This window comes from Ictalurus punctatus, chromosome 25 (genome assembly GCF_001660625.3).
Source record: "Ictalurus punctatus breed USDA103 chromosome 25, Coco_2.0, whole genome shotgun sequence".
NCBI lineage: Eukaryota > Metazoa > Chordata > Actinopteri > Siluriformes > Ictaluridae > Ictalurus > Ictalurus punctatus.
The window spans coordinates 5,731,782-5,757,628 of record NC_030440.2 but is presented as its reverse complement, the minus strand read 5'-3'; the positions used below and the strand labels follow the sequence as shown (position 1 = coordinate 5,757,628).

General features: G+C 38.2%; 1 protein-coding gene across 5 annotated transcripts in view; it reads left to right on the top strand.

The window, feature by feature from the left end:
* LOC108258091 (1-phosphatidylinositol 4,5-bisphosphate phosphodiesterase beta-1) overlaps positions 1-25,847 on the top strand; it is a 112,933-nt gene that overhangs the window by 52,389 nt on the left and 34,697 nt on the right. For all 5 annotated transcript variants that reach the window (XR_006981014.2, XM_017456452.3, XM_017456451.3 and 2 more), the window contains exons 4-13: positions 6,558-6,698; positions 7,757-7,836; positions 12,027-12,080; positions 12,762-12,837; positions 14,649-14,749; positions 15,907-16,073; positions 20,704-20,850; positions 22,301-22,458; positions 24,559-24,641; positions 25,012-25,096. Coding sequence is in view for 4 of the 5 variants with exons in the window: in XM_017456452.3 (XP_017311941.2) it covers positions 6,558-6,698; positions 7,757-7,836; positions 12,027-12,080; positions 12,762-12,837; positions 14,649-14,749; positions 15,907-16,073; positions 20,704-20,850; positions 22,301-22,458; positions 24,559-24,641; positions 25,012-25,096 (1,092 nt within the window). In the remaining variant the exon portion in view is untranslated. The remainder of the gene's footprint in view (positions 1-6,557; positions 6,699-7,756; positions 7,837-12,026; positions 12,081-12,761; positions 12,838-14,648; positions 14,750-15,906; positions 16,074-20,703; positions 20,851-22,300; positions 22,459-24,558; positions 24,642-25,011; positions 25,097-25,847) is intronic.

The window sequence follows — 25,847 nt, the reverse complement described above, 5'->3', positions numbered from 1 at the left end:
TAGCAAAACAAACAAAAACAACAAAAAACAAAAGAAACTTGATACCTATCTGAATCAAGTGAACAAGTGCGCTAATGTTAGCTAGCTACCTGTTGAGCCACTGAAATGTCTTACATGTTCAGCTGAAAAAAAGCCATCTCTGTCAGTCTTCAATCTCTTCAGATCTCGAGTTTTTGCCACCTCTCAAAAGCCATGCCGATATTTATTCCCCTTTTAGCCCGGGCTCGGTCGCTTTCCCTTTTTGACTACAGGCTCTCCACAGTTCGAAGCTTCTTGGTTTTGACAACAGTTGATTCCCCAGATGTCATCGATGATTGCGTTTAGAACTATCCAGATTAAAAACAGCCATCTAGAGGACAAGCTACAGACACTCTACCATCCTCAATCCTCACACGCAATATAGTAGACGACTCTTTTTCTTTCTGTTTATGGACGTGACATAACCACGCAAAGACGAATGACATCAAGCTGACGTTTCCAGCGAAGTCTGACCCGACAGATCAAATTATAAATCTTTATTATAAGCGTAATGTTGCAAATTGGCTTAGGTAAGGAGACAGTTTTGAATACTGCTTTTTTATGTACTCATATGGCAATCTATAGTTTTTTTGAGTGCACTTACAATGCTCAAAACATACATTTTTTGTGAGAAATTGTGATTACATCAAACATTCAGACAGTGGCACTGGATTTAATACTGCTCCTTGCTTAGGCTGACAGTCAGAACTGAACACAAGTCTGCTGTAGGTGAGTTCCACCTTGTGTGCACAACTATCACACAACTCTTTAATAGCTCTTAAGTCTGACGCTCCATCTGAGGTCTGCGTACTGATATGTACAATGAGCACGTAGTGTGAATTAAACACTCACTGTGCACATTTAACTCAACTCTGACTACAGCCTCAGGTGTGCAGAAGTGTAGTACAACAGTTTTTAAAAATGAACCAAATTTAAGATATTGTGATTGTTTAAAATGACATTTAAGGGTTTCCCAGGCAGCTTGTAATGACATTCCCTCAGAAATAAATAAATAAATAAATAAAAATTATAGCCTCAATAATAGCAGTCTTTTGGATCATAATACTATATATTTAAGACATAATTACTGGATAATGTAATCACTTTCAGAGCAAAATAGCTGACAGAATATGACAGTATAATTGGGTTTATAATACACTTTATGAGTTACTAAAGTTAATATAACAATTAAAATTATTGAAAGCTTTGCTTTTACTGTCAAAACACCTAAATGATTCCGTGGCTGTAGGAAGCAACCATGCATGTGCCTTGATTCCTGAGACTTCTGGCCAGTGCCCTCAGTTAAATTAAACACTCTAAATGAAGGGAAGGGAATGGGTAATCCTTAAGCCATCATTGCCTCCCCACTTGCTCCTTGGTCAGTGAAGCTTTAGCTGACAGCTAACCAATAAAGATTTGACCTTTTCCACAGTGCTGCAGAAACCTGCCTGGGTGCGCGGTGATGCTGCTGCTGCTCCTTGCTGTTTATCACCACACTGCCAAACTGACTAATGCATAAAGAGCAGGGCAAATGGTCAGCAAATGGCATTCAGCAGAGACAAACAATGCTTCAGTGTGTGCGCACCTTCAAAGATTGTACCTTTCCTCCTATTTGAATAAATGTTGCTAACCTGGCTTGGGACAAATTTTGTGAAATATGTTGTTTTACATACAATGGCCCTTGCTAACAGTAGGTTTCAATTAATTTAGGTGAATCCAAAGATGGATGTATAAAACAAACCACTTATGTAAGCTGACAGAATTGACAGTTATATCTAAATAAAGATTTTTTTAACAGAAGCAATGGTTTCCTGAATTTGTCTGAATAAAAGTGATTGGTTTGGTAAATGTCAGGTTATCATAGCTGGAAAATGCTCCGCTGATTTTTGTGATTTTCTTCCCAAGGTGTCTGTAAGCCAGTTGGTGGAAATTGAGAGCATCTGTGCACTATTACAGGGTTAGATAATACCATATTTGGAGAAAATGCTTGGATTTAGAGTGTAGGTTAAATGAGATTTTATTTACTTTTATTGTATTCAAATGATTGTATAGCGTTTTTAACGGTAAAAGTATCTGTATAAAAGTATTATTTACACACACTCTAATGACTGTATATTAGTCTGTGAAACGTTTTATTTCTGTGTATTGTTTTATTCATTTGTTGAAACTACTCAGGAGTTTTTTCTGCCTTCATTAGCTCTGGCTTGGCTTTCCATCTCATTTAGGAGACCATTAGAATCATTTGTTGAAAGTAGAAAAGCCTAACAGTCGTGACATTACATGGCTTTAATGGGATAGGGTTTTCTCTGCACAGTAGATTTAACCGCTTGTGGTTTTCAGTATGTTTTATTTTCTTCCAGTTTGAATTCAAATGCACTAGGAGGGGAAGAAGAGAATTTTTAGCTTTCATGTTGCCCTCTCCTCGTGTACTAACGCATGTCATATGAAGTATGAAAGTTATCAGAGTAAAGATTTCGGTTCTGGAATCACAATTAATTGGCATTGGCAAATGGTTAATGGTTTCACAATAAATGCTAATCTATAAAGCATGCCTGGCTAAGCAGTGCAGTCTGCTGGAGGAACGGGATCCAAAATGAGAGAACGGATCGTGAGCATTCACCAAAAGCTGTGCGCACCCATTCTCTTCAGGGCAGCAATAACTTCCTGTAATTTGTTGGATGCCCTTGTATTCCACTATATTTCACCTCTAAATATAATAACAGGATTTTAATTTATGTAAATTAAATGCATGAAAATGCAGAAAGCTATGAATTGGACTTGAACTGGTGGCGTCTGGTGCAAAGGAGGAAACACAGCATGCAGCTGTATAAAGTCAGGATTCTAGGAGCCAAATGATTACTTAAAGATAGTATACAATGCAGTATTTCCTTCACCATATTTAGTACAGAGAGTACAAGGTTACTCATTTAATACTCATTATTTATGTTACTAAATGCATTGTTCTGTGTGTGACCTGTTGCTGAAGTAACTGAGTAAGCAATTTGTATAAGCAAATCTGCTGTGTTGAGTGTGAGTGAGCACCAGTGTCCCTTGTCCACCCTGAAGATTACACGCTTGACTCTATCAAATGGGTCATTTTGGGTAATAATTAAATGTATACACATTTTGATGAACTGACTGACTCTGTCACAGGGGGGAAAAAACAAAGTACTCAAATATTGAAGTCTCTTTCATATTCAATAATGACCTATATTTGGCAACAGCACGAGAAAAAAAAAAGTAATATGTTTATTATCATAAGACAAAAGACAAAAGTGGTTGACTAAATGCCAGCATTATTTTATGACACTTTTAGGACAGAGCATTATGCAGATGTAGTGTATATATTTCTGTATTGTATGTATGTAGCTACATGTACATAAATCTAGTCCTAATATTAATTTCAGATAGCTTTTTTTCCCCTAATATTCAGGACATTTTGGTCCTGATAATTCACAAACATGCGCACACACACACGCACGCGCGTACACACACACACACACACACACACACACACACACACACACACACACACACACACACACACACAAACAAACTCACATACCTGCCATGGTCTCACTGACAGTGAGACACTGGAATCCTACAGAGCTTAGAGTTTCTTTTGCCAGGGCTTTGAGGTGGATAGCCAGCAGGGTCCACAATGCACCAGTACACTAATTAAATCTGTTTTCCAGAAGCAGGTTTTCAAACATGAACAGTTTTTCTACACCTTTCTGTTTCTTGCCTACAAACCACAGAGCCAGAGAGTGACTCTATCCTTGCATTCAAAATATTTTTTTCCTCAGCCCTCACCTAATATTCACCATTGTGATCTGCCATTTGGATAGTGACAAAATTCCTAGACAAGAGCAGTCAGGCATCATGCCTCGGGTCTGCTCACATATTTCCTCCCTTGCTTTGCAAATCAATAGGAAATAATTGTGTGAAATGCTAATGCGGAGTAATAATTAGTATGCTCGTGGTGGTTTATGAGCTGCACCGCTCTGAATCCTGCCATTAGTGATGAACACGGGATGCAGTGTTTTTATGGTTTTTGCTCTTTGTCGGTTTTGAAGTTATGCATGATTATCTACTAGGAAATATCATTTAATGCAGCCACTCCCACTCATTTCCTTTCTCTCTAATGAAACGGCTTGAATATTTTTTTCCGATAGAAATGGATGGCAAGCCACATTTTTATAGCATATAATTACGTGATTTATTAACATGCAAATCATCAGTTTGTTCTTTATTGATTAGGCTTTTAATGACATTTCCGCCTGGCTAATTTTTACTTTCTGTCAGATCAGAGACTGGGACGTTACAGCAATGCTCTGCTAGGAATATTTCTAGCATGCAAATGGAGCTTGGTTCTGCATCAAAACTTCTGTAATGCAACGCTGCTGGATGTACCATTGAAACTCTCCGAGCTAGGCTACATTAGCCTTCTGAGATTGATTTACAGCCTGAATGAGCTTAGCTATCGTACAGAGGCATACAGTCAACCCATTCAAGGGTGAAGCAAAGTGTTAAATCTCATGTTCAGAATAATGGTACTTCTGAGGCATGCAGTACTTGAGAAATATGCATTCTAATGAGCTGTAATAATTTGTCCTCAGTATCACATTTATCAGAGATTTCAGTAGTATTTTAATGCACCCTGTAGAATTATACTGAGTCTCATAATATTAAAAAGGCAACACTGGAAGAGCATCCATACTGAGCAGTAAAGATTGATAAACCAATACTTGGCCTGCAGACATAGGGATTAAGTTTCAGGACTATATATTCAACTAGTAGCCCCAGTGCGAAATGTTTAAGAAGTGTGCTACAGTAGGTAGAGAGGTTTTAGCAAAGTAGTCGCCATTCATTACATACCATTACACACCATTCATTAGATAGCTCTTTCATTGTATATATTGTATAACGTGCTGGTTTGGACTCTGACATTTTTTTCTGTACTTTAAAAGTTTGGAAGTAAAATCACACTTGAGACCTTGAAAATGAGGAAAGGAAAACAAAATAATCACCACATGCAGAAAGTTCATGCTAATATAACAGTGTGCCTTGTAGCCAAAGTCTGACGTGATTGGGGGGCACACAGAGGACATTTATCACTGTGGCACAGCACATCGACGCTCTTTGTTTGATTGAGTAAATTAGTTGGAGCTAATTTGCTTCTGCTGCTGAATGCTTAAGTTTTTTTGTTTGGGGGCTGATTAACACAAGAATTATTGAGTATGCCCTATGGATGCTGGTCCAAGGTAGAGGAGAAAAAGAAAAGGCAATGTTATTCACTGCCTGTGCTAGAAAACAAAAACCATACGTATATTTAAGGCTATTCAGTATGACATTTGATCCTACCAAAGAATTATAAATTCAAATGCTCAGTTCATTTCACAAATAACAAGTCTGATATAACTCAGTTCGAAACTCATCATTACGCTTATTAGAGCGTTCATATTCATTTCATAGCCTTGGTTTTTAAAGTAGGCCTGGTGTCTGAAAGATGGACCACACATAACAAGTCACATTAGATGTGCCTCATGGTATTAAATGATTCATCACCTGGTCATATGACAAAGTTTTTGGTATCTATAGTCATTACCTTCCTCACAGAGAAGTATAATATAGTGTATTAAGTCTATGGAAAAAATATTACATAGGTTTTAATCAAAATTTATACTGATTATATGCTGGTAGGTCGTTTTGTTTACGTCGGTTGTCAATGGCCTTATAGTAAAAAGGCATGTTCGTGCCTTTATAAATAATAGCTCTTTTTAAGAAAGACTACAGTTTATGTTTTTTTATTTTTATCTTTATAATTATTCATTAAAAGTTCTGTTATCTCAGTAAATAATGAAAGGGTCCATGACATCAGTGTTTTTCTGACGTGTTGAGTGCAAAAGTTTGCATCTATACTTAGTTTCAGGGTGGGAATAAATATACCGATCCTTGACATCATTAACTCGTTGACATGCTCTAGTTAATATATTTAAGAGTGCCTCATTAAGATGTCAGAGCACGTTAACTTTGTAAAGTTCAGCCAGGTTCCAACTCTCATGTAGTATTTTGTGAGCAGTCTAGAGAGAGCTTATCGAAAGTATTTACCCTTCAGAGAACTAGAGAAACATATAAAGATATATGAAATTGTTGAGGGATACCTTTATCAGTGACAAACATAAGTGAAAAATGGAGGAAACACAGCCACTAAGAGACAACCAAGGCAGAAAAATAACTGAAAATAAATTGCAAGAAAGATCAGCAAAAATCCAAAACAAAGAGCAGGAGACATAAAGAAGCCCTTGGAAGCAAGTGCAATTTAAGTCCATACTGAAATCACATTTTTATAGTTACATTTTTTTTTTAGTATTTAACTTTTTATATTATAACATACACTTTCTGACCATTCTTGTTAATTGTGATAATGAAGCTATAAAAACAATGAAATGTCTTGTGGGTTTCATCATTATAAAGTAAGGGTGTGGAAACTTTTACGCTCAAATGTATGTATAATCCAGTTTGTTTTGATTTTACAGGATGCTAAAGTGCGAGAGCAGCTGGGTGTGGCCGGTGTGGTGGGAAAGATTGAGAACAGAATGCTGACAGTGGTGTCTGGTCCAGATATGGTGAACATCACCTACCTGAACTTCATGGCCTTCCAAGATGAATTGGCTAAGGTAAGCACTGCATAAACAAGTTACTACTGGAACACATGTAAAAGCAAACAAAAGGTTTTTTTTTTATTATTATTTGCATGTTTTGTTATTTATGTTATTTAGATTTTTAGTACTTGTGTAATGGGGCAGAATTTGATCTGAAAGCCAGCACAGCAGTCTGAATGTGATATAGGTGCACATGGTTTATTATATCACTGATATGTTACAGAGGTGGACAAATCATAGATTTATTCAGTAGCCCACCAGGCAAGTAAAACCAGTCCCATATTATAGTTTCTCAGAAATATAACCGATTAGGCTAAAAATAGCAGCTAAAATAACATATTAAAGTACGGAGTTTTTGTTTGGTAGACAAGCAAATAATAGAAATATGGCTTGGCCTTAGTCATTATTCTTTTCTAAGAAGGTGTCTGAGTTAGCACAACTCTGGCCAGTGTTTCAGTTATGAGCTATGGTGTTTTCCTCTTCACACTGAATATAAAAGACATTAAATCTGGCTAGCATCATTCTTTTTCTCGACATGTTTAACTACGTAGTGATGCGAGTTGTTCTATAGAGGAAGAGTTATATAATGGCTTTGCAGTGGACATTATTTTCCTCAAGTTTGTCTGTGTTTCCACATATCTGCATGTTTCTGATTCTGAAAAAGTTGTATGTCATGTGTGCAACCTAACCAACCCAGTAAAAGCTGATGTGCATAGTGTAGCAGGCAACAGGATTCAGAATTAGTATCTCAGGCTATAGTTTGTTTTACACTTAAAATAATTGTTAGGATGACAAAATCCACAATAAGAGAGAACAAACAAAAAAAAAATCATTAAACCCGTGTAAGGCATTTTAGTTTAAGTTTCTAATAGTTTAGAATAATTTTTTGACTAAAAGGGATCCTGTTGAAGACCTCTCATGTAGTAACAGAGAGTGATATACTGTAGATTGTTAACTGTGTTTTGTATAATGTGTGCAGGTAAATGTTACAGATACTGCACTGTTAAACATTAGAATATACTGTGTTTCAAAGCATGTTGTGGACGAACGTATGTTTTATGTTTGATATGTAGGAGTGGTCAGACGGGCTCTTCAGCTTGGCCTCCAATCTCCTGATCCAAAACATGTCTCGGGAGTCCTGTCTAGATAAATTGTGAGTGAAATCTTTTTAATACCTCATGTTTCGTTCAGTATTTTCATTGCTGTACTTTAGCTGTCTGCTATAAGTCCCCCTGAAATCACTTGTTCAGATCAAGGTACTTCTGAGGCATGCAGTACATGAAAAATGTGCATTCTCACTGGATCTAATGATTTATCAGTCACTTCAGCACTATTTTAATGCACCCTGTAGAACTATACTGACTCCCCCATAATCATAAAAATGCTATACAGAAAGAGCATCTATACTGTGCAGTAAAAGCTTTACTTGGCCTACAGAAATGGAAATTAAGGCTACATCTATATTAATCAGGATAGATCTGAAAACTGTATTTTTGTTTTAAAACACTCTCTGTCCACATTGGAGTTTTCAAACTTTTTCCAGAAATTACACGTCCACACTGAAATGTCTGAAACATCCCACCTGACGTACATCCCTATACTGTGCATGTGTAAAAACATAAGAAGCGTTGGCCTGCAACGCTTCCGTCAGGTGTTTGTTTAGTAATGCAATCTGTAGGTTGTATGAAGTGGCATTAATTTTTAAGGCCCCGATTACACTAGTGCGTTTTCGTTATATAATGGCGTTTTAAAATGAAAACGATCCTCGTCCACATTGGCGTTTTCGCTGCGTTTCCGAAACGACATCCGTCCACACTACACGACCGGATACGCATGTCACATGACCATTCGTGCACACCTTGCATGCGCATACAAGCGTAAACAGGAAGTTGGTTGCTAGTCACTCGCAGGCACAACAAACCGGCGGTTCATGTAGGGCTTACGCTGCTTGAAATGAGATTTGTTGCCGATTGAATGTCTAATCATAGTTTGCGTCTTGTGCATGTATGGAGCTGCAGTATTATAAAATACAGAATTTAACTGCACAATAGCTGCTAAGTATGACAACAAAGCCAGCAAAGCTTGCGGATCAGTCTCCGTGTAGTTGTGTATATGATCAAGGTAGCGTAATGGTCATATGGTAAGGGCTTGACAAATCAGAGAAGGATACGCAATGATCCAGAAGACACAATCAGGGAGCGAATGTAGGTGAAGCCATGCCTTCGTTTTCAAAAGTCTTCGTTTTGGTTTGTTTACATTGAAACGCGAGCCCGGAGTTTTCAAACTAAAACAGGGTCTTCAGCGTTTCCAAAAGTCTCTGTTTTCGAGGGTCGACAACGCCGGAGTAGTGTAGATGACAGGCGGAACCGTAGCAGAAGTTATGTGTTTTTAAACCAAAACACACTAGTATAAACAGGGCCTAACAAAGCTATCAAACTAGACAGCAGGCACAATGACTGCTGCACAACATCGTCCACCATCTTGTTTGTTTTACATTGAATGGGTCACATGACAAAAAATACGTCATCCTTTTTGAATATCTCCATTTTCTCGGTCCACCCTACAACGTGAAAACGGCATTTTCAAATTTATCCACTTGAGAGAACGTTTTCGAAAAACTTTATTTTCACTGGACCAAAATACCATGAATGATCAGAAATGATCAGAAATCAGAGTTACTGAAATACTCAAACCAGCCATTATGGTGTGACTAAGATCACATTGTATTCCTGTTTCGACGTTGGATGTTTACTGAAGATCTGGACTTGTATTTGTATGATTTTATGGCTTGATCTATTGCCACATAATTGACTGATTGGATAATTACATGAATTAGTAGGTATTAATTAAAGTGGACAGTGACTGTACGTGATAATCAAAATGACTGAATAAGAGTCATAACAAAATATTTGGCCTAAACATCTGGCTTTGAATCACTATTACCTCAGGTTATGAATTTTAAGCCTCTGCTCAATAGCTTGCTTCACTAAGTTCTGCTGTCATCAACACATTTACGCTGATGTCAAGTAAGATTGGTATTGAAACATAAAATCACTGGGGCCTGGATAGTCTCTGACTTATTAGATCATGTGCCAAACTGCCCATGATCTTTTCCTGTAAGAACCAAGCCAAAAATATTTGCATTCTAGAATAACCAGTGCAGGAAATTCCAGCGTGTGTCATGGAGAAAATGTGAATAAACATAACAATGCCAGATGTCTAGCAAAGTTCTCAATGACTAACATGTGTACATAAATGATGCACTATATATGTATATAAACAATGCATGATGAGAGGAAAAACTAGATTTCAAGAACAGAGCAGTTCAGGTTGAAGGAACCTGTCCAATTCTGAAAAAAAAAAAAAAAATTCTTAGTATATACCTCTGTTACGACGTGTAGCACATCTGTGAAACATGTGGGCAGGGTGGAGGTTTCTGTGTACATGGCAGACACTAGGCCAACTTCACCTACATTTAGTTTGTATAGCCTATGTCTGAGAAGATTAGTGTGCCAGATACAACCAAAAGCCTTAAAAACCTATTGACTACTTCTGTAAGTAACAGCAAACACATTGCTCTGGCAATCAAATACTATTTTCTGAGCTAAAAACGGAGGATTCCTTAATGTCAAATGAACACCTCATGTAAATTCAATGGAGTGTGCATTTAACACGCTGATGACGTACAGTAGAAAGTCTGAAGAAATAGAAACTAATTGAAGGGTAAACGCTGTAACACTGCTGTATTCAGAATATTACAGGCAGTGTGCATGTAGCCAGAAATCAAACATATACAGCAGAAACCTAGCGAAATGTTTAGCCAAATACTTTAGGCATTTCTGAAATTAAATGAATATGTGTAAAATGTGCTGAGATTTTTTTTTTTCAATGGCTATGAAAACAAAAACTAATGAACACTCAGCAAAAAAAGAAACGTCCTCTCACATTCAACTGCTTTTATTTCCAGCAAATTTCTTAACATGTGTAAATATATGTATTAACGTAAAAACATTCAATGACTGAGACACAAACTGAAGCAGTTTCACAGACATTTGAGGAACAGAAATGGAATAATGAGTCCCTGGAAAAGGGGCGGCGGGGGCAGGGGGGGGTGTCAATATTAAAAGTACCAGTCAATATCTGGTGGCCTCCAGCTGCTTTAAGTACTACAGTGCATCTCATCCTCATGGACCACACCAGATTTGTCAGTTCTTGCTGTGAGATGTTACTCCACTCTTCCACCAAGGAGTTTAAAAGTTCTCGATCACGTCTGGGGGACTCACGGTTACATGTAATTTTCCACTGCAAGGACGATCAGCTGTCGTCCCTGTCTCCGTGTAGCACCGTCTTAGACGTCTTACATTACAGACATTGCAGTTTATTGCTCTGAACTCATCTGCAGTCCTCATGCCTCCCTGCAGCAGGTCTATAGCATGTTCACGCAGGTGAGCAGGAACCCTAGGCATCTTTCCTCTGCTGTTTTTCAGAGTCAGTAGAAAGGTCTATTTAGTGTCCTAAGTTATTGTAACTTTGACCTTAATCACCTACCGCCTGTAAACTGTTCGTGTCTTAAGGACTGATCCACAGGTGTGTGTGCAATGATTGTTTATGGTTCACTGAACAAGCATGAAAAACATCGTTGAAACCCTTTCTGGTTTAAAGATCTGTCAAGCTTATTTGGATTTTACAAAATAATCTTTAAAATACAGTCTCCTGAAAAAGGGACGTTTTATATACTGTATATATAATGATTATGAAGTGTGTGACCAGGGCCGGGGTTCGAGAAAGAGTTTGCTGAGTTCAGAACCTTCACCCTGATGGTTAATTAATACCAGCATAACTTTGGTCTTAGCAGTTCTTAACACTAGCATGGGAAACTGCATAATGGTCATTAATAATTTGCCAACAAAACAAAACAAAACAAAACAACACTATTCATCGTCCATAAGAATAGCTCAGGTTGCATTCAGGCTATTTTTAGTCCAGTGCTGATGCAAAGCATCCTGCTATAAGTGTGGAGCAATGCATAAACTACCTGCAGTGTAAACAAACACACACACACACACACACACTTTCACACACAGGCTATAATTAGAAACACGTGGGGACGGATATGCACTGCTGCACGCACAAAAACAAACGCTGACAGAAGGCTTGTTGAGGTTAGGCAAATGAGGCTGGCTGATATTCATGCACAGGGATATACAAAATGTCAGTAATATTTATAGAGTGAAGCAACAAATGCCTCTTCAGTTTATGCTTTTGTCCAACACATAGGACTATTTGTAATTCGCAAAAGAAAGAAAGTGACAGATTCTAAAAGGAATTCATTTCCTTTTACAGGTATACTAGACTAATACTGCAGCTCACTCCTGAGGGATCTATTCCTGTGAAGAAGTAAGTAACACAACTCAACCTAAGTACATAACATATAGTATTTACTCAGGCATCTGTCTGTGATTGTTCCTCACTTACTGAATCTGTAACAAATGCACCTGCAGTTAATGAAAATCATTTAATCCCATCTGCCACCATCTTGGGCAGAATGGCACACTTAGCTAGCAAGCTGGCAATTAAAACATCCTCAGTCAGAATTTAGAACAGTCCTGCTTTATCAAATGCGATCTTTGCAGAAACCATAGGCATATTTAGGAAGTTAATAAAAGTTCATTTTCGCATTGCTTTATGGAAATATATTTATGTGTTCTTAAGGTAGAGGTGTCAAGGTAAAGTACGTAATAAGCAGAAAAAAATATTTTGGTCAAAACCTTTGTTGTTGATGTGGTTTTTGGCTGTTTGCCAGAATTCAGCCTTAGCGACATCCAGCGTGTTTTATCAGACCACCTCACATTTAATATTGCCTGAAATAAGATTAATGTGAAAATAAAGAAAAATGAATTAATAGTTAATTGGAGAGTACATATACCAGATTCTTGGGTTACACAATGTTTCAATGCTTTATGTGTATATACTTCTGCTTATTTTAATAAAACTGTGTAGATTGAGATCATTTATTCCACACCTTGATGAAATATTTGTCCACTTCCCTAAGAGAGCTTCTTGTGTGCTCTGCTCTAGCATCTTCCGTGTGTTTTCGGCAGACAGGAAGCGGGTTGAGAATGCGCTGGAAATCTGTGGTCTTCCATCTGGGAGAGTAAGCCCTGCTTTATGTCATGTCAACGCTGCTGGGTTTGTTTACTGGCATTGAGATACTGTAATGTGTAAATGTGTAATTATATGATTACAATGTTCAGCTTCAAATCTGCAGAAACATAATTACATAATGATGCTGATTTTGTGTGTAATTCTGAACTCAGTGCCTCTTATAAACCCTTATAAATGTTTTTGTTTATGATGCTGCCACAAATTATGTAGGTGAGCTCATTCATAAAGGACAAAAATACCCAATATAAAACGGCAAGGGTTTGAATAGCAAGAATTCAGCTTATATATAACATGCTCTATATGCATGCCGTGATTACTATGGAGCTATACGTCTGCTCCTGTGACCTGATATGCAGCAACCCTAACTTTCTATACAGCATGCATTCACACATACAGACACTCTATCTACAACAGAGTAGTGCACTGTTGTGTTAGAGGCTGGCTGGGAATATTAGTATGTGTTTGTGTTTGTTGTGGTTGTTACTGTTGTAATGTTGAGTTAATTAGAGCTAAATGTCAGCAGTGCTAATCCTTCTGCTCTGTATTTAACCCAGACATCTGTATGTGTATGTGCCTCTGCCTTTGCTCTGATAAAAACCCTGCATCATCACATAAAAAGCTCAAAGCATGCAAGATCCTTTTTTTTTTTTTCTTCCCTACATTCTTTTTCATTTGTGCATTGTTTATTTCGTGTTCCGTTAAGGCCTACATTCTCCATAGCACATGGGATAAAAGCATGCAGTATTAGACAGTGACTAAAGTAATTTATGATTAAAATACCAATCTTGTAGATTCCATTTAGTTATAGTCTCGTTTATTTTCCATGAGTCATGCTGCAACTGCTTTTAATTTAGTTGAACTGCATTGCTAAAATGTAATGTTCTTTCGATTCTAAATAATAAATGTGTAAGGTGGCGGAGACGGTGAAGTTGCTTTATTATAACAACGGCAAACAAATCCAAATCGAGAAGCAGAATCAAAGTTATCAAACAGGCACACGTCAGCAATGTGCAAACAGAGTTACTTGGGCAAGAGACAAAGACATAAACCAGAAACCAGAAACGTGGTCGTAACCATAAACACAACAGCACAGAAATAAAAGGCTTGGTATAGCCAGGTACGTGACACTGAGCGTGTACTTCACAACAAATTGGTGGCATGAGAGTCCTTATATAGTGTGGGTAATCGAGTCCAGGTGTGTGCAATCAGAATGACAGTGAACGTGACCGGGAGAGAGTTTGTGATGGATGGGTGTCGTAGTCCTCAGTGGTCATGTTTGTACGCTGTGTTGTATTCTGGGAGTTGTGGTCGGCGGCCATGTTTGTAGGCCGCTCTGTGGTACGTGATTTGGGAAGCAACGTCGATTTCGGCACTGACGTGACAAAACATTACTACATTGAACTACAATTTAATAAACCATACATTTAGTTATCTTAGTTATTGTTTAATAATAATAATAATAATAATAATAATAATAATAATAATAATAATAATTGTATTCTTTGCAACAGCATTTCTGAATTTGCTTATGAATAAGTGTAAATCATTTGAAACGTAATTCCAAATGTTTTTGAGACTTAATTCGAATATAGAAATGTGGCTTCCAGAATTAAAATGCAAACATAAAATCCTTTCAATTTTGTCTTTTCAAAGTGGTTCATTTCTGCCATGTTGAAAAAGTATTCGCATAACTGGCTATGTTGCGTTCCCTTTTCCCTGTCTTTCTTTTTCTTTTCAATTAATTTCCACTCGTGCTGCTCTAGAAATAGCAATTAAATGCACTTTTTTTCCCCCCTTCAGAATGACTTAATTCCCCAGGAACAGTTCACGCCGGAAATATTCAGAGTGTTCCTCAATAACATTTGTCCCCGGAAGGACATCGATACCATCTTCTCAGAAATGTAAGCCTCTTTCATGGTTCATGCTGAGTCCAGGTTTATTGCTTTGTCCCTCCAAATTGGAATGTATAGTCAGCTGAGAGGCTGCAGTAGCCCAAGAAAGAAACACAGATACTCCCATCAATCTGAACAGAGCAGGATTGCAAATTAAACCCATACATCAGATTGAGCACTGGATGAGAGATATGATTTGAAAGAGAGTTATGCATAAGATTGAATGACAAATTGGAGGCGACAAAGACTCTCCTGTCTATCTGATATCCTGCTTAGAATCAGTTATTGGTTGTAACCACTTTCACCAAATGGTGAATTAGCTATTCTAAAATGGCCCTTGGTGTGAATTAGTGTGTGAGGGAGTGAACCACTGGAGACCCACCATGATTCTGAGAGGAGACTAATCAACGATGGGGTGGTGCATATCACCACAAAGTTCATTATTTTCCAATGTTGTCATGTTCTAAAGTGTTTTCCTCTTATACCACAGCACTTTGCAAATAATTAGAAGTTTTCATTTATTAATGGACGTCATGCTTTTTACCGTTTATTGTTACATTTAGTATTGTGGAACGCTCATGAAACAAGGTAGTTCCTTTGATCAGTTACGTTATAACAGATATAAACAGTCGTTCCCTAACAAGTCTCTCTTTTTCTCAAATGAAATGCTACAGAGAAATCGGAAGGCACTCTGTACCGAAGTCTCTTCTTTAACGTACAAAGGCTTAACACTGGAGACTCCTTCCATAAATATGAAATACAAGTTCCTTACAGAAAACCTTACCATGTCAAAAGTTGCAGAGGTTTTTTTTTATTTTAAAAAAAAAATAAAACACATTTAAACCATTTATTATTAGCTATGTGGCACATACGCTATACATGTCCTTCTTAATGAGTTGTGTATGTAGAAATGTTAACATATCAGAATGAATTGAACTATTATCTGAGCTATGTTTTTACAGAAAATTAGTCAACACGTTCTGAGCAATCTGAATAAAGTATTTGTCAATGATGAGGTAGAAGTTATCTAAATTCTGATTGCAGTGGTTTTGTCTTACCTGACTGTTTCTCTTCATCTCTCCTGACAGTGATGTTCTATTGATACTCAGCTGTACTTCAGCCACTTTGTGTTACATATCTCTCTGCCACTTTTTCTATCTTTGTAGTGGTGCTAAGAGCAGGCCATACCTCACAGTAGATCAGATGACTGACTTCATCAACAACAAGCAGCGGGACCCTCGGCTGAACGAGATCCTGTACCCTCCCCTGAAGCCCGAGCAAGTGCAGGCGTTGGTGGAGAAGTATGAACCTGACACCATGCTCTATAAAAGAGGTTAGAAGAGCCACCTGCCACTGAAATAATGGTGACCCCATAAAGTTCTTCCGTGTCATGTATAACTGCAACTGTGTTCATGGTCAAATCAAGTGTTTTTAAAAGTGCAGTACAAACACATGTCCTGAAGAGCAGTTCTTTACATACTAAAACTGACACACACACACACACACACACACACACACACACCCACACACACACACACACACACACACACACACACACAAATAAAATCACAATTTGGCAAATCAAATAGTGCGACTAAATATATGAAGAGTTTAATTTAACAGTATTTATGGCAGTTGAAGCTTAAATTTTAAAAACTTAAAATATTGAGAGAAAAAAAAAAAAGAAAAAGTATTTACCTGTGTAAGCAAGGACTAGGTCTGAGACTTATTAGTAGCCCACAAATAAATAAGTAATTCAAACACCAGGAAAAGTAAGATAATCAATACCCGAAACAACTTCTTTTTCAAAATGCCTGTACAGGCAACACCGCCTGCAGTGTGACATGACTCAGCAGATTTTGGTGGATCTTTCACAAGATCCATCTGTGTTCATTTTTGCTTATGAACAAATGAACACATAGATTAAGTGCACCTATTATGGTTTTGAAACGTGCCTAATTTTGTTTAAAATCTCTCATACAATAGCTTTAAATGCATCCAAAGCCAAAAATCACTTTAAGATGCTCATAATTTAAACTGCACCTTTTTTCCCCAGTGTCAAAAACGACTCGTTAAATGATCCGTTCCAAAGGATTCATTTTAAACTTTCAGAGAGCATACTCTGCTCTGCTCTACAGAAACATTTCTGCAGCATTGAAGGTCCCAATGAGCACAGTGGCCTCCATCATCCGTAAATGGAAGAAGTTTGGAACCACCAGGACTCTTCTTAGAGCTGGCCGCCCGGCCAGATTGAGCGATCGGGGGAGAAGGGCCTTAGTCAGGGAGGTGACCACAAACCTGATGGTCACTCTGGCAGAGCTCCAGTGTGTCTCTGTGGAGATATGAGAAACTTCCAGAAGAACAACCATCTCTTCAGCACTCCACCAATCAGGCCTGTATGGTAGAGTGGCCAGATGGAAGCCACTCCTCAGTAAAAGGCACATGACAGCCCACCTGGAGTTTGCCAAAAGACACCTGAAGGACTCTCAGACCAAGACCAAGACAAAGATTGAACTCTTTGGCCTGAATGGCAAGCATCATGTCTGGAGGAAACCAGGCACCACTCATCACCTGGCCAATACCATCCCTACAGTGAAGCATGGTGGTGGCAGCATCATGCTGTGGGGATGTTTTTCAGGGGCAGGAACTGGGAGACTAGTCAGGATCAAGGGAAAGATGAATGCAGCAATGTACAGAGACATCCTTGATGAAAACCTGCTCCAGAGTGCTCTGGACCACAGACTGGGGTAAAGGTTCATCTTTCAACAGGACAATGACCCTAAGCACACAGCCAAGATAACAAAGGAATGGCTACAGGACAACTCTGTGAATGTCCTTGAGTGGCCCAGCCAGAGCCCAGAGTTGAACCCGATTGAACATCTCTGGAGAGATCTGAAAATGGCTGTGCACCGATGCTCCCCATCCAACCTGATGGGGCTTGAGAGGTCCTGCAAAGAAGAATTGGAGAAAATGTCCAAAAATAGGTGTGCCAAGCTTGTAGAAACATACTCAAAAAGACTTGAGGCTGTAATTGGTGCCAAAGGTGCTTCAACAAAGTATTGAGCAAAGGCTGTGAATACTTATGTACATGTGCTTTTTTTTGTTTTTTATTTTGAATAAATTTGCAAAGATTTCAAACAAACTTCTTTCACGTTGTCGTTATGGGGTATTGTTTGTAGAATTTTGAGGAAAATAATGAATTGAATCCATTGTGAAATAAGGCTGTAACATAACAAAATGTGGAAAAAATGAAGCGCTGTGAATACTTTCCGGATGCACTGTACATCCCTCATCATCCACACAATGGTTTGAAGCATGTTTGCGCAATTCATTTTGCTCCTGGAGGCACTGCTTCCGCCATCTGTGTAACAGTGCTTCCACATGCGCTTCTGAAAGTCCTGTTAACTCTTTACATGAGCTTGTGCTTTTATCCATACTTGTGGAAGAGGCATCTGTAGAACTTATAGACCGGGTGTCAAAAGAAGTCTCCATACATGGGGGAAATTAATACTTTTTAGCAAAATGTATTTTGTTTACAAAACATCCTCTACATGATGAACTCAAGAAGAACTTGTGTTAACACATCTGATATTATGTATGTACTTGCATGTCCATCACGACCTTGCGACAGCTTCCTGATCCAGCCATGAGAATGATTTCAATACGTTCTTCTTTACTCAGGGGCGTTCTTAAAGGCTATCTGAAAATGTATATATAATAGAAAATAAATATGAAAAATTTTGGAAGACATTTTGCTAAAAAAAATCCTTTCCCCTACAGTATGTATGGAGACCTTTGGAACACGCTGTAGATCTAGTACAAAAATGAAAGAAATACAAGAAGTAATAGAGTGAGGAGCAGAGAATGGAAAAAGGAAGAGAGTATGGAAGAAAATAGAATGAGATAGAGAGAGAGAGAAAGAGAGCCTTACAAAGAGCAGGTGTGTTATGTGTGAAGTTTTAAGCAAAGCTGCTGATTGGCCAGCTGTAATGCTTATGATGACATCAGCATATCAGTTGGAATTCAAATTCCATTAAGTGATACCGCATCAATTGATTGAATGTTCCTAAATTTGAAGGGGAAAAAAAAAGCAATTCATATTGAGACATTTTGGACGCAATATAGATAAATATTCTGTTTATTTTTGCTTTGCTAGCGGAAATAGATCCCGAAGAACCTGCACTCATTTTATAGCATATTGGCTAGCTCGTTGATGATGTCGCCAACACTGCTGTAGTAACCATTTCGAAGTAGGAAGGGGAATTTTACATGGCAAACACAGATGAGTGGCATGATACACACAATGTAATGTCCCAGTGCAGTTATAGGAAATATAGGCAGTATTGGAACACCGCTCGACCAATCAAATTAGTGGAATTAATTTGGAAGTGGAAAGGTTTAAAACTTTAAACTTACAATTTATCATGTAACAATGCTTATCAACACAAGAAATAGATTCACTGATATTCAAATAAAAAAGTTTACAAAACATTAATAAAGCATTAAGAAGAGCACAGTGCTATGATGAGCGTTAAGAAAGACATTTTGTTTGTTCTAAACGGTTTATAGTTTTAAGGTGATCTAAGGACAGCAGTGGCTCGACGGTCATGGTTCTTAACTAATGGTTAGAAAATGAATTCAAAGCTAGTGTTACTATCTCAAGCAAGGCCTTTAACCTTTAAGATAAAAATCGCCTGTCAAATGAATAAAAGGAAAGTTAAAAGAAATAATTGGAAGAAAATGTATTTTCAGGACTCCATAATGAGAGTTAGTACAATCAAACAGTGACACTCTCAGTGTGATCTACATCCACAGGTTCTTCTCTCACATGGATGAAAAGGTGAGGTCCTGCTGAGATGAAAGTCACCAACCATTGCCTCATTATAGAGACTGTGTTCATATGTCAGACGAACAATTTTGTTAATTAGGCTGTGGAAGTCTTCCGAGTGCATGGCACGATTAATTAGTGTGAAGTGGCCAGAGGGACTGAGGAGATCTAGACTGGAATTCTACCTGGAGGAAATGGGGGTACTGAAAACCAGCTGTCTTTATCTTCCCAGGAGACAAGATATCTAAATGTTCAGAAAGCTTTGGCTGTCACTGACCATCATGCTAATTGGTGTATAACTTAGGCTAGGTTTGTGCTAGTCGCTGTTGAAGTGTTTTCTGGATTATACTTTTTCTTTACTTAATTTTCTGAAACATCAAAGTGTCACTGTCAGCTTTCATTTGTGTTCAAATAAGTTGAAGTGTATAGAAATTACAACTCCTTTTTTCTATGATGACCCATCATTTCCCACCAGTCTAGTCAGGTATTACTTGTCAGGAATGATTACACATGAGACAGCTATATGATGCTGCATTTGTATCAGGAACATGTTGCGTGCATGGTTGTCATTGGACTTGGCTCTCTTGTCTTGATAATTTGATATTAGCTACAATCGATGCTCAAAAGCATACAGAACTCAATGTTTAAAAATTCCCTATGTTGATCTTTTTTCTTGCAGCTAGACAAGAACCCAGAACTTACTACCGAAGTAATTATGTGCCTATAAGTGCCTTCTAAACCAATATCGGAATTTTCTTGGTGTGCCAAAGCATTTATCTGATGTGAACACAGACTAAATACAAGACTGAAAGCATACAAACAAGCGAGCATTGAGCAAACAGCTACTAAAAGAATGTTAATTCATCCAAATATTAATGTTCTCCTAAAAAAAAGTGGGCTATTTTTTTTTTTTTAAATGTCCGTGCTTTTATAGTTCCCTAGTATATAAGTAAATACAACTGAATTAAAGTTCTGCTCATTAACCTTATTGTATCTATTAATTATTTAGTTGCAGATACTAGTGCTGTTATAACTATAGTATCCAGTCATGCAGTTACAAACCAGTATGCTATACACTGAAGAAATTATTTCACATATACAGTACAATATGTAAACATACTGTTTTGTTCCTCAGGGCAGATTTCTGTGGAGGGTTTTGCCAGGTATCTAAATGGAGACGAGAACAGCATCATCCCTCCTGAGAAATTGGACCAAAGTGAGGACATGACACTTCCACTGTCCCATTACTTCATCAACTCCTCCCACAACACCTACCTCATAGGTCAGTGAAGCAGACCATGTGCATCTCTTCGTGTTCTATTAGATATACATTTTGTCAGCTTTGCAGGACCATAGCACTTGGCTAAGCAATCCCGATCCTTTGTATTGATAAATCTTCTCTCCTTCTCCTGCGTAGAATGTTACAGGACTGAATCATAAATTATTAGGGCCCAGTGAGCATTGCAGAGTACATGTTGAATACGTACAATTAAATTGTATTTAAATGAGACGACGGGTATTGTAGATTATTGAACATAATCCAATCGCATTGCTTTATTGTATCATTGTAATAGAATAATAGCAGATTGGTTCAAATTATACAAATTAGATTGATTTTGATTGGACATTTTAAATATAGCTAATAAATAATGTTGAAATGCACAGAATTGTGATTGATTGAATTGGTAGCTGGGCTTATTATGGCATCGTGTGAAATTATGACATTATGGTTCATAATTTCTGAGAATTGTAGCAAGTGTTATTTTTTCATGATGTAATTAAGAAAGAGTACAAGTATTTTGAAATTCTATAATTATCCTATAATGTTCAGGATGCGCCACATATTGTCCTTATCCGTATCATTTGTCCTGACTTGGTAATGAGAGAAAACTTAAAATGCGCATACCTTCTTTTGACAACAAAAAGCTTGTTTGTTCCATGTCTTACCAGAAACATTTGTAAGGACAGTTTATTTGTAGGAGTCTAACTTGATTTCTGTGACATGGAAATTACCGGCATGTAATTCACGCCTCCAACGTTGCCAGAATTTTCTCAAGTAGCGCTCAGGAGAAAAAGAAAAAGAAATGAGCTAATAAATAAAAAATAAACCTCAAATTATTTTTCAAATGGATTATGTCATTAAATACTTCAACTAATTGTTCTAATGGACTGTTTTATTCCCAGATAAAGACATTAAAAGAATGTGCAATTGCAGGCAGTTTTAGGAGATAATATATCAGAAGCTAAGCCTTTTCTGGAAATGACGATGCTTTTTCTGAAGAAGAAAAATGCTAAGAGGCTTTTGCCTGGAATATGACCCCTCAATTGTCTCTAAGGCTTCTTACTCTGCTGTAGTATTGTGATACTAATAGGGACATAATAGCTTTGCTAATGATAGTGATAGATTCATATTCAGCCCCATTACTCCTGTTCATTCCAAGAATTGTAGCACATGTAATATGGTCTATTTGATTGGACGTTTTAGACACTCTGCTGTTTCTTTCACAGCAAATAAACTCAGCCAAGACATGTTAAAATGCTTAAAATGAGAGCAGTGTTATCTTGGATGTACAGCACTGCATAATATTTAAACTCTGTGGTATTTTATATAACATTGCATTTTCACTTAGAGGCGAAATTTGAAAATGGAATAATTTGTGTGCTGTGATGTTACACTTGATATGTGGTCCGGCGTCTCTGCTGGGTTCTGAGCACCAGTGTGTTTTGTGCAGCGGGGCAGCTGGCAGGAAATTCTTCAGTGGAGATGTACAGGCAGGTGCTGTTGTCAGGCTGCCGCTGTATAGAGCTGGACTGCTGGAAGGGACGCACAGCTGAAGAGGAGCCCATTATCACCCATGGCTTCACCATGACCACCGAGATCTCTTTTAAGGTACATTAACACCAGCACTGAGGGTGGGTTTACTATCCAGATGGTCAGAAACCTGTGATACAATGTATGAGATAGTGTATGAAGAAGGTGCATTGTGGTGTGCTGGGATGTTGAGACATGAACAAAAGGTCTGGCAAGCATACAGTTGAGTGCAAAAGTTTGTATACCCTTGAAGTACTCTATTATACACCATCCAGAGCTTTAGTGTGTTGCATTTTCCGTTACTTCATTACCAAGTGACACAAATTAAATATAAGATATCGATCCAAATGATATCAGTTCAGACTTGTAGACGAACATATAACTGACTTCCATGTCTTTTGTTTACTCTGAGCAGCTGTTTCTTTCATACACTGCCTTCTTTTGGCTTTTTATTTATAGATAAATTGTAAATTAATGTGCCTTTTTCCTTTCAAAAACCATCAGGGATGCAAGCTTAACTGTACATGCAAAGATTTTTGTTGGTGCAATTTCAATTATTCCCATTGAAAATTCCTAAGGTTTTAATAAACATGTAAACTCGGCACTCTATGGAAAATCCCTACGTGCATGTTACCTGTAATTGAGAAAAAGTGAGAAAAGCAGCTACCAAGTTTTCAATCACCTTGCTTGTGTTTTTTTTTAAGTCTTAAAACAGAGAGTGAGGATAAGAATGTTTCTTTCATCATTTTGTTTAGAAAAGTTAGTTCAATACTTATCACAGCCCCCATTCAACCAGATTTTAACTGAAATTTTATCCAATCTATAGGACACCCTCCTTGTTGCTCAGGATGTGTTGTGACATTCACGCACTTGCAGAATATATGCAAAGATTCTGATTTCTTCACCAATCAGAGACAAAAATTTATAGGCATATTAATTACATTTACAATTACAAGCAAAGTGATATATCAGGCAGAGAACAATACAAGTAGTGCTACTATGCAAGATTTATAATTGAGTTCTAGAGAAGCAAAGTGTGCAGAGTAGAGGTATAAGAGCCAGAGTAAGTTTTTTTGTTGTTGTTGGTTTTTTTTTTTGTTTGTTTGTTTTGGGTTTTTTTTTTTATATATGTAAATAATGTAGGATTGGCATTTTTGGGGTTAGTTAGGTGTTCACGGAAGAGGTGGGTCTTTAGCTGTTTTTTGAAGATAGTGACAGATTCTGCGGTCTGGATTGAGGTTGGAGAGGTTCTGGATTCAGAGGTTCTGAAAAGGGACCTTGAGCCACACTGAGTAGGCACTACTAAGCGTCGGTCATTAACAGATTGCAGATTGCGTGAGGGAACGTAAACCTCAAGGAGAGTGTTGAGGTAGGAGGCGCTGTTCCAGACAAGGTCTGGTGAGCATCATGAATTTGATACGGGCGGCTACAGGAAGCCAGTGGAGGGAGATGAAGAGGGGTGTGACATGTGTTCTTTTAGGCTGGTTGAAGACAAGGCATGCTGCTGCATACTGAATCATCTGAAGCGGTTTGATGGAGCTGGCTGGGACGCCCGAGAGTATTGCGTTGCAGTAGTCCAGTTCTGAGAAGACAAGAGCGTGGACTGGTATCTGTGTAGCCTGTTCTGTGAGATAGGGTCTGATTTTCTTGATGTTGTACAGAATGAACCTACAAGATCATGTAGTTGTTGAAATGTGGTCTGTGAAGGTCAACTGTCATCAAAAGTCACCCCAAGGTTCCTGGCTGTCCTGATTGGCCCGAGTGTGGTGGAGCCGATCTGTACAGTGAGGTTGTGGTTGATTGAGGGTCAGGCTGGGTATACAAGATAAGACAGAAGAAGAAAAAAAGATTGAATAATACCGTGGCAAAGAGGAGAGTGCTGGGAGAGATGGGAAAATTGTTTAAGCATAGTCAGACCTGGTGAAAGCAATATAGTTGGGGGAAAAAACATGAAGATAATCTGCACTCTCTTATTAGGTCAACATAGCTAATCCGCCACTTCTGATGAGACGACTAAAGCAGCACAGATTGACTTGTGATAAAATTGCGTTTCCATTTGGAGTGGCATTAGAAATATCTCATTATCAGCATTTATCACTACAGCACAAGGTCTGTGGATGGTCCTGAAAGTGTTTTGTGGCTTGATGATGATTGTGCAATGCCACATGTCTTTTTCAGGAAGTGATTGAGGCCATTGCTGAGAGTGCTTTCAAGACAACTCCTTTTCCTGTCATCCTTTCATTTGAGAACCATGTGGACTCGTAAGTGAAAGCAGCACTCCCACCACTCAGACTACACAATTCTCAGTTTCTCCGACCATGCTGTTCCTCCAAAATCATGTGATGAGGCAGAAGTAAGCTGCTAGTAATGGTTTCAGTGACTCGACTGTGGTGCCTATGCTTTCCCAGATCAGTGTTACATAGAGGCAATATGAAAGATGTCTTAATTATCATAGAAGACAGGTACATTGCTCATGGGGTCCAATTTGAAGAGCAGATGTATAAATATGTTTTACCTTGACAAGGACAAGAAAATGAATTGTCTTTTGTCAGACACTTAGGAGTTAATGTAAATACATGTGAGGTCATGGCCATGATGCTGATTCTCTCTCTGTTTGTCTTGTCTTACCAGCCCCAAGCAGCAAGCTAAGATGGCTGAGTACTGCAGATCAATATTTGGAGACGCTCTGCTTACAGAGCCACTGGAGAAATATGCAGTGAGTTCACAAACCATATTCTACTAACTTCAACTTAACTTCAGGATGAATTTTGAATTTGTATTTATTCTAGAAGTTGCCTAGATACATACACTTACACAAACCCCCTTCATCCATTGCCAGATTGCATACTTTACTTGCACACACACTACGCTTGCATAAACATTGCATTAATAGCTATTCTATCACTTCACACCATGCATCTGAATGCATAAATGAGGGTTAAAATAGTCAAAATAGTAGGAGAAGAAAAGCATGCTGTGTACACATTAAATGGAAATATACCACTAGCTGATCTAAATGCTAGTGCTTGGCAAACCTTTATCTGTACCCCATCCCACCTATTCCCCCCACCCCCGTTGTCATAGTAACCGGTCAGAAGCATGCTTTGTGCTCCTGTAGAGGAACTCTGAGCCCCTTCACTTGTCCTTACGTAACTGCCTTCCCCCTTTCATCACCACTCTTTCACCCATTAGGGAAGGTTGTAAATGACTTGTGGTAATACGCTCATTGTGCTGGTAGATTTAGTGTGGTAGGAGAGGCCTGTATCTTGGCTGCACTGTCACTGTGGCCTTTGTGTAGGAGACCATGTGAAGTTAGCTTTGTCCGCGAGAGCCAGGCCAACTGTCCAACTGTGAAAGGCTTATTGGGCTTTAGATCGCATTTTATCTCCATTTTCCCAAGAACAAGTTGAGAAGGCACAAAAAGCTTTTCGTAAAAGAGAACCAAGACTGAACTAGACACAAACATT